This window comes from Arachis duranensis, chromosome 7 (assembly GCF_000817695.3).
Source record: "Arachis duranensis cultivar V14167 chromosome 7, aradu.V14167.gnm2.J7QH, whole genome shotgun sequence".
Taxonomy (NCBI): domain Eukaryota; kingdom Viridiplantae; phylum Streptophyta; class Magnoliopsida; order Fabales; family Fabaceae; genus Arachis; species Arachis duranensis.
In genome coordinates, this window is record NC_029778.3 from 63,953,913 (window position 1) to 63,964,105 (window position 10,193).

Here is a 10,193-nt window from a genome sequence, read left to right on the forward strand (position 1 = left end):
AATAAATTAAAATAAGATAATTTATTACTTATTTAAATTGAATACAACAAATATAAATTAATTTAGTTAAAAATTTACTATTTTCTAATCTTCTATACATAAAAATGACAAAACAAAATTATAAAAATAATCTTTTTATCACTTTTGCTATTTTAATTTTATTTTCTTTGCTTTTTTTTATGTATGATTTTATTTTATATTAACTTTGTTTATTTAATAATAAAATATACTCATATTAATTCTATCATATAATAGAAGTTTAACCCAAGTTCAAAATGCTAAAACAAAAAAAGAAAACAGTGGATATATGATTAGAGAAAAATGTATAATAATGACAAAATATACTAAAACTTGGATTTTTTCTCCAACTAATAAAAGTGAGGTGTTAATTCCTCGTGAATTTATTTTTTTCTCTAAAATAAAATCACTATTTTCTTTTCTAAATTTATTTTAGAAAAATATATTTATTATAATTATATTACAATTAACATTTAACGAATAATGCATGATTATACTAATTTAGAGAAATATTTTTATTATAATTATATAAAATCAATATTTGATACATTATCAACTAATAAAAGTGAAGTGTCAATTCCTCATGAATTCATTTTTCCTCCAAAATGAAAGTACTATTCTCTCTTCTAAATTTATTTTAGAAAAATATATTTATTATAATTATATTACAATTAGCATTTAATGAATAATGCATAATTATAATAATTTAGAAAAGTAAAATAAAGTCCAGTAATTTATCTTCCGACTGCACACGTGTATAGAATAACTTTTAAGAATGAGTCATGTATAGTAAATACGGTCGATAATTGTAAAATTGTATACTAATATTGATATAATATTATTTCACGTATATGTTTTGCAGGCATCAAAGAAAAGTGTTGAGTTGTTTTTTAGTAGATTTAGATTATTTATTGTTTATTAGAGAATTTTATGCATTAGAATTCTCTAATAATTTCTTATTTATTTTGAGATAATTTTGATATGTTCTTACTTGACAGTAAAACAACATATAAAACTTTGTTGGTGGGTCTAAATATTATTAAGTTATTTATGGTCACATTGAATATATATGTTTGATTTATTGAAAAAAGTAGATTACTAAAACCAATTAATAACTATTTTAGAATTAATATATTAAACTAGCTTAAGAAAAAACAAATAATACATAACATGTTATATTTTTATTAATCAAATTATTATAATTTAAAATAATTTTAATAAAATAATTTAAAATTATAATTTCAATCTTATCACGTGCATGGCACGGGTGATTAAACTTGTTAAAATTTATTTCTATGTATCGTTTTTGTCCCCAACGTTTTCGTTCTATTTAAGTCCCTAACGTTTCAAAATCATCTCAATTTTGTTCCACCGTCAATTTTATTAACGGATCCCTAACGACATGACAACATTGAGTCAATTTTAAAATGTTAGGAACTTAAATAGGACGGTTGAAATGTTAGGGACAACTTTGTGATTTACCCTAAACGTTGGGGACAAAAATGATACTTTACTCAATTAAGAATAGTGGAAGTAAAGAAGAAGAGGAATACTTTATTTTGGATTTGGATCCTCTAAAGTTTAAATTTCACTTTAGAGAGTAAAGTATAATCTTCGTATCTCCATGGGTGAATGGAATGAAAGCTCATTTTTGGTATTTTTATAGGATGGGCCTTGGGCCTAGTTCAGACCCGGTTCAATTGATTCGGTCTATTAGTCTGGTTTTGAGTCAAAATATTTAAATTTAGTGTTAAAATTTTTATTTTGATTATTTTTAATGTTCTAAAAACCGAATTAGACCGGCCAGTTCAACCAGGTTAACCGTATGGGTGGCAACGGGCGGGTTTTTGCTCTACCTGACCCCGCACCGCCGTATAACAACCCGCATAGAACCCGCGGGTAATAAAATGTTGAACCCTAACCCGCCCCTGCGGATACCCTCCCCGTCCCTACCTGCCCCCTATAATTATTAAAATCTAATAAATAAAATTAAGTTTCAAAATTTATATAACCATCGTCACATACATAACATAAATTAAAGTAAAAATTTAAATATGATACAATATTATTAATCATTTACTAAGGTTCGGGTGACATTGCCATCCCTAGTTAACTGGAAATCAATCACCTAGCCGGTCTGGTCTACCTACAAAATCGCCTTGCAAAAAATGGCAAAAAAACCAGCCGAACCGGTGGTTAACTGGCGAACCGGGCGAATTGGCCGGGTTTCAGCAGGCACCGGTTCTCCCCCTAGGTAACGAAACGGCGTCGTTTGGCTTTAAAAAAAAAAGGCTGAAGAATACATTGCAGCCATTTCTAACCCTAAATCCCTAATCTCTTCGAAAAAAACTCCTCACTCCTGGACCTGGCCACCTCCCACTCCCTACCCTAATCTCTTCGGGCTTTTGTCTACGAAGGACAACCGCCACCGTGAAATGAAGCAGACGCTAGAGGCAAGCACCACTGTCGCAAGTCGAAGCCTCACCGTTGCGGGTCGTCGCCTCACTGTCGCGGGTCGAAGCCTCACCGTTGCGGGTCGTCGGCTTGTTGTCGTCACTATCATCGAAGAGAGGTCGTCTGCCTCTGGCCTTCTGTTCTCTACTTCTCTTGCGGTTAGTTTTGGGCTTCTGGCTCTTCTTCTGTTCTTTCTGTTTTCATTTTTTGTTCTGGGCTTCTGTTCTTCTGGATTTTTAATTTTTTAATTTTGTTTATTATATGATTAATTATTCTGTAATGTTGAATAAATTTAATGTATGTTCAACTAGATGAATTGCTAAATTTACTAGATGAATTACTGAATTATTATGTAATGTTTAATTATTCTGTAATGTTGATTTTTTCAATTCTGCTCTATTGAATTAACTAGATGAATTACTGAATTTAATTATGTTGAATGGCATATGAAATTGTATGAACTATGAATTGATATATTGGTCTGTATTCTAGATTGCTGGCATTCTGAATTTAGATGGAACAGTTACAAAATGATCAGCAACAACAACATAATGCTGTACAGGAATCTCAGACAGGTTCCTTTCGAGGAAAATCTGACCCGACTTGGAAATATTTCACTGTGAAGTATGATAAAAATCATAAGGCACAATATACATGTATCTTTTGTTTGAATTCTTATAATGGAGGGGGATATATAGGATGAAATATTATCTTACGAAAATTCCTGGACAAATTAAAGTATGTAACAAAGTCACTGAAGAAGTTGAACTTCAATTCAAAAGGATTCTAATGGAAAACAAAAAAAAATAAGATGAAAAAAAAGAAAATTTGAGGAGGAGTCTTATGGTGGGGAAGCACCTGCACAAGGCAACGAACTTTAATTAACTTTCTAGTTTATTATCCTGCTGGTATGTCATTTGTTAAGATTGTTGATGCTTTTGATGTGATAAAAACTGCCAATGCATTGTTTAATTTGTTTGCTGATGTTATTGAGTGGGTTGAGCCTAGTAACATTGTGCATGTGGTCACTGATAATGCTACTAATTATGTATCTGCCGAAAAACTTATTCATGAAAAATACCCAAATATATTTTGGTCTCCTTGTGCTGCCTATTGTATCAATTTTATTTTGAAAGATATTGCAAGTATTCCTCACATAGCTGACCTTGCTTCCCGTGCTTCAAAAGTGATTGTGTTTGTTTACAATCATATGATCTTATTGTCTTGGCTTAGAAAAAGAAAAGGTTGGACAGAAATTGTTCGAACAGGAGTCACACGTTTTGCCACTGTTTTCATTACTTTGAAAAGTATATATGATTACAAGGAAGATTTGCAGGTATTGATGGTAGACAAATATTTCACTTCTCATAAGTTAGCCAAAAGTGCTAATGGAAAGATTATTAGTTCAATTGTCTTGGATAGTAAGTTTTGGCAAGATTGTGTTACCACTGTGAAAATTGTTGGTCCTCTTATTAAGTTGTTGAGGCTTGTTGATACTGATGAAAAACCCTTTTTGGGAATCGTGTATGAAGGCATGCAAAGAGCCAAAAATGCTATCAAGACAATGTTTAGAAATTGAAAAGCTGCTTATACGCCATACACGAGTATCTTGAAAATGAGGTTAGATAAACATTTGAAGCGTGATCTCCATGCGGCAGCGTACTTTTTAAATCCAGGCATTTTCTATAGTGATGATTTTGTTGAGAAGGCAAATGTTTTGAGATCCTTTACTTGATTTGCTTGATGTTGAAACACTTTGTGATGACTCAGTTGCTGCAATGCAAGAGATACAGCTGTATCGAGATTGTAAAAAAAGTTTTAGGAGAGAAAGTGCTAAGAGAGCGGCATCAAGACTCGAACCTGGTAATTTATTTCATATTTCAATTTAGTTTGAAAGTTTAATATGTTGGGTGATAAACATTAAAAAGTATTTGATTTTTATATCTACATAGATGAATGGTGGAGGCTACACGATGGGAGTGCTCCTAATTTGCAAAAAATGGCAGTCTGTCTTCTTCATCAAACCTCTTCTTCATCTGGATGTGAGAGGAAATGGAGTCTTTTTGAACAAATCTATTCAAAGAGGAGGTACCGGTTAGAGCATCAAAAGCTAAGTGACATTGTTTATGTCACCTATAACCTACACCTTCAATCTAGGTTACATCGAAAGAAGAGGAATTATGATCCAATTGACATTCAAAGCATTGACACGATAGATTTTTTGGTAATGGTTGATGAGAATGATCCTGAATTTACTAATGGAGATGTTGAAGGCATCGAAAGTTTAATATACACTGATAATGCTATGCTTTCGTATCCTAATGGTGAGTGACATAGCAAACTTTGTTTCCTTCCATAAAGATACATGTCATTAATATTGATTTCTTATTGAGTTTTCTTTCTATTTTATTAGATGGAGGAGACATAAAAGTTGAAGTGGATATGCCTGATATTGTAATTGAATCCTCAAATACTTCTTTTGGTGGTATTTCTGAAGATGCTGGCTTTGGATTACCTGTTTATGATGGAGATATCGGAACACTTAATGATGATTATGACTTCTGATGAGTAGTGTCTTTGTTTAGCTGAAGTATTGTTTGTTGGATATTATTTCTTTTGGTTGCAAAACATTGTGTTTGTCATTTATGTGCATTTTGATTTCTTTAGTTATAAACTTTGATATTTGAAGTTGTTTATGACCTTTTAATGATAAATTATGCATTGTTCATTTTGTGAAATTGTTAAATTTTGAATCTTATTAGTTTAAAAATTATTGAATTTAACTTTTTAAAATTATATATTGAATTTTTTTATAATTTTACTCTATATTTAATTAAATCGGTTCAATCATGGTTCAATTCCGGTTGAACCATTAAACCAGTCACTTGACTGATTCGATGACCGGTTCGATTCTTACAATATTGATTATTTCTACCGTTCTAACTTATCAAATTTAACTTTCTAATTTATTTGAATAATAATTAATTTATTAGTTAATTATTTACTAATTACTCGAAGTTTATAATTAGACTGAAAACACAAAAAAAAAATAATTATAACCTAGTATACATTTAGAATATGTACATACAAATGCTAACAAAAAACTGATATTAAATAGAAATGTCATTCATACCTATTAAATTTTTTCATACTTCTTAAGTGGCCTCAAATGTCTTAGTAGTTTCATTCCATATTATTCCACTTTTGGATTCTAGTTCTTTTACTGGCACCATTTGTTCTTTGAGAGCCTTTAAACGATTTTATACTTTGGTTTTATTGATACTTAATTTTTTTTATTAATTTCTTCTTACTGCAACATTTTCAGGTTGAGGCAACATTTAAAAAGTGTTGTCTAAAGGCTAACAAAATGTTACTTTTGATCTATGGCAACACTTTTGGACCTAAGGCAACGTTTTTGGGCGGCGTTGCATATGCAGCCGTTGCCTTAGATTAAGGCAACACTTTTTGGTTTCAAAAGTGTTGCTTTTGAGAGCAACAAAAGCAAATTTCGTAAGTGTTGCCTTTGGTTAAAAAACAACAACACTTCAAAGGTGTCTTTGAGACAACACTTTTGTAATGTTGTCTTTTCTCATATTTTGGCCACTACTAAAAAATATTGCCTATTTGCAATAAAATTCAACCCTTTTATGTGTTGCTTATAAGTTTGAATTTGCAATACTTTAAAGTGTTGCCTATTAGTTTTGAATATGCAACCCTTTAAAGTATTGCCTTTTCTTCAGGATATGCAACCTATACAAGTGTTGTTTTTTCTTTTGGATATGCAACCATACAAGTGTTGTCTAATATTCAAAATATGCAACTAATAAAAGGGTTGTCTTTTTGATAAAAATAAAAATTATTTTTATAATAAAAATACAAAAAATTAAAATTTACAATAAATTATATATTAAAAAGTTCAATTAGTATTTCAAATACATGTTCATCAATAATTCTCAACAAAATAATAAAATTCTTGTCTAACAATAATTGTCATAACAAAATAGTAATTAATATTTATCAAAAAGATGTCAATCTACTTGCATATTTTATATCTATGCTTGACTTTGTTGGAACAATCTGATAGTGTGTGGATCCAAAATCAGTGCCAAATGAAAGCTTTTTGGTAACATCAGAGTAATGGTATGATGAACTCAAAATCCTCTTGCCTCCACTGAGTCCAATAACTGATGCAGTAGCCATTGTTATACTCCCCTAATAACTATGTGCGAGTAACATCAAACTTCCCTATTAAGGCAATAATTCTTAACCTGTGTCAGCTAAAAATACAAGTGTCAGAAAACTCCCAAATTGTTCTAAGTTCTAACCATATGATTATCCATAAAATAGCAAAACAACACTAATAGAATAAAATCAAAGGAACAGAATAATTCAAGATCCATATACTTCAATTTTTTAGTGTAGAATCCATTGAAACAACTTATAAAGTTACAGCATATAAATGACTGAAACATAAATTTGAAGGGGGAAGAAATGAAAAGATAAAGATATGAAACAACTCCCTTGACAATTTCTGCCATTCCTGCGAATGAGACAGCAGTTACTAGAGTCTGTTGCAGTGACAACACGCATCACTCCCCAACATAGCCACATTATTTCAGCAATGAGGAAAAATTTTCTTCCTCACAGTAGCACAACGCTACAAAAATAAGTAATTAAAAAGGAAAAAGAAAAAAAGATGATTGATTAAAAATAGCAAGAATGTATTGCAGAAGTCACCATGAAGTAAGATGGCAGAAGACAGAGAAAGCAAAGGCCAAAAATGTTGATAGTCCATTCCCAATAAATGATAAATCACAAAAATTACTGCAAATTTTTTTGTTATACCTGGTCATCATTTTGGATCACGAGTTGATGAGGAAGGACGATCGTTGCCATTCGAACATTGCTTACTATTTATATCATGTGTTGATTCCTTGGCTCGTAATAAAGACAGTGCTTCATCAGTATTTGTGCCAAGAGAACTCTGTTGCAAGAGAAGCTTCACAAGATCCTCCAAACTTTGGACTCTATCTTTTATTCAAGAAGAAGCATAGCAAGAATGTGATTATGAGTTCCCCAAACAGAACTGAATCTGAGAAAGTTTCTCAAGTTCTTAAGGACATGTGAATAGTTTCAATTGAGACACTCAAGAGGGAGTTAATGGAAGCAAATGAGAGTAGGGATGCAGCATTAATGGAAGTTTCTGAGATGAGAACTTCATTGGGGGAACTTTTAATACTTTTAATAATGATATAATGAACATATTAAAAGTTAAAACTTAGATTTTATGTCCTTTTCACAAAAATTGTATTCACTTAATAATATGTATTCTAGAAACATACATTTTATTCAAGTTGATGGCTGAGAGCTCTGTTTACCAGCCATGTCCATATCAGCTACCCATTAAATATAAATAAATGACAGAAATTAAAGGATGATTTGATTAATTTCAAACCTAAAAAAGCAAGCTGTCTTAAATTAATGCCTACCAAACCCTAAACTCTAAAAGGACACGGGACACTATTGTGAGTTTATGACAAGTCACTGTTATTTTAATTAGAATTAAGAGGTAATATATTATTTAACATTTGTATCTTTGACTTCTCGCCTGCTATATCTAAATAAATTAAAGCATAAGCAATTCACATGTATATTTTAATTATGGACCCCACAAAATATGATCATGTATGTTTTAAATCTACTTAATTAGTTATTTATAAATTATATTAGCTTTCAAGAAGAATCCTCCTCCAGGGGGAATTGACTTTGAAGGCTCTAAAATCAAGATATATACATATTACATACTATAACAATACATTTTTTTAGTTTAAACCCTTGGGAATCTTAAAGGTAGAAGAGAATCCAAGATTTGATATTCAGGATAGGATCTTAAGTTTTATACAGGACAATCTGACTTAAAATAATATTGTAAATTAAGACAGTTTTATTTCAGATCAATTTGTAAATTAAGGCAGTTCTACTTCAACTTATTATGACTTACAATAACAGCTTGTATTCCTGAATCAAGTATTATGACTTACAATAACAACTTATGTTCCTAAATCAAGCTCTTTTCCTTTTAGTCTAGTTCGAGTTGCAACAAACACATCAACCTGTGATGGGTCTTCTTTGTTCTCATTCATTTCACGCTACAAGTAAGGGGAAAGAGAATTAAAAATGGCAAAAAATAATATTTATCTAGTTTTAAGATGGTCATTACACAACAAGAAAAGACTTATAAAAAATCAAAATTGTTACCATTTCATTATGCACTCTTGTAAAATTTATAGGTCCCATTCGATGTTGATGTTGTTGCTTTTTACGATTTTCAGAATTTAAGGCAGTTCTACTTCAACTTATTATGACTTACAATAACAGCTTGTGTTCCTGAATCAAGCTCTTTTCCTTTTCGTCCAGTTCGAGTTGCAACAAACACATCAACCTGTGATGGGTCTTCTTTGTTCTCATTCATTTCACGCTACAAGTAAGGGAAAAGAGTATTAAAAATGGCCAAAAATAATATTTATCTAGTTTTAAGATGGTCATTATACAACAAGAAAAAACTTATAAAAAATCAAAATTATTACCATTTCATTACGCACTCTTGCAAAACTTATAGGTCCCATTCGATGTTGATGTTGTTGCTTTTTACGATTTTCAGAATTTAAACGAGATAGAGCCTATACCCAACAAAATTAAAGAGAGTTATATGTAATAAACCAAAAGCATCAAAAAGACAAAGAAACAGAATTATTTATTCTACAACCCACCTTAACAGAAGGAATACTCCAATATGCAATTAACTTTCGAAATTGAACTTCTGGAATATCTAAAGGGCGATTTTTCAGCATATCTTCAATGTTGTTATATCTCTCAAAATGCTTTCCCTTGATTCTTGTTTTGTAACCTTTCCAAGCTTCTCGAACACCAGTCATCACCCACCCTTTCCCCTCTTTTGGAAGAATGAACTTTGACTACGAGAATGAACTTTGAGTACAAAAAAGTACAAAACTATAGCTAAGCCATACGAAATTGAAAATGACAATTCAAGAACACTAAAAACAAAGACAACTGCAGCATAAAATAGCAGCTATATATTTTCACAAAACTATAGCTAAGCCATAAATTAAAAATTTTCAGATCATAAAAAATAGATGAGAAATAAAACACTTACGTTAATATATTTCCATATGCGCTTTTTAACTTTGAGGGGGCACAGCTTTCCAACTAGTGTACATCAATGTTATGAAATTACTATTCCTTCCCATTGTTCCAACAAAGTAAGTTAAATCCTTCACTCTTCTTGGAGTTGGTCCCACTGCTTGTAGTTCATAAAAAGTCACCTCTTCTCTTTCTTCCCAACTTCTTACATGGATTTTAGCACACCTTGTTTTTTCTCGTGTCCTTCTAGTCTTTGGAGTATCTATAAATATGTGCAATTTAACCACTTAAATAAATTATATAGCTATACATGCTAATGAATAAGTAAAATGATAATTATGTATAAAGTACAGCACCTTTAACATTGTTAGTTTCCATAAGGTGATTGTCATCACCATGAAGAACTGCATCTTCATATTCACCAACATAGTCCTCATCATCCGAGAAATCATCATCATCATCTCCAACTTCATTAGCATTTGCTCCACTATGTTCCTCCTCTCCTTCCACATGAATCCCATTTGTCTCCAAAAATGCATCAAGTGTCATGGCTTGACAAC

At 31.1% G+C, this 10,193-nt stretch overlaps 1 protein-coding gene across 1 annotated transcript; it reads right to left on the bottom strand.

Annotated features, from left to right (window-relative positions):
• Window positions 1-8,816: 8,816 nt before the first annotated feature.
• LOC107459396 (uncharacterized) lies at window positions 8,817-9,441 on the bottom strand. Its single transcript, XM_021128072.2, has 3 exons — window positions 9,243-9,441; window positions 9,060-9,152; window positions 8,817-8,950 (listed from the first exon to the last, which is right to left on the bottom strand). The coding sequence occupies exons 1-3, from the start codon at window positions 9,405-9,407 to the stop codon at window positions 8,819-8,821; spliced, it is 390 nt and encodes a 129-aa protein (XP_020983731.1). The 5' UTR covers window positions 9,408-9,441; the 3' UTR covers window positions 8,817-8,818.
• Between the last annotated feature and the right edge of the window lie 752 nt (window positions 9,442-10,193).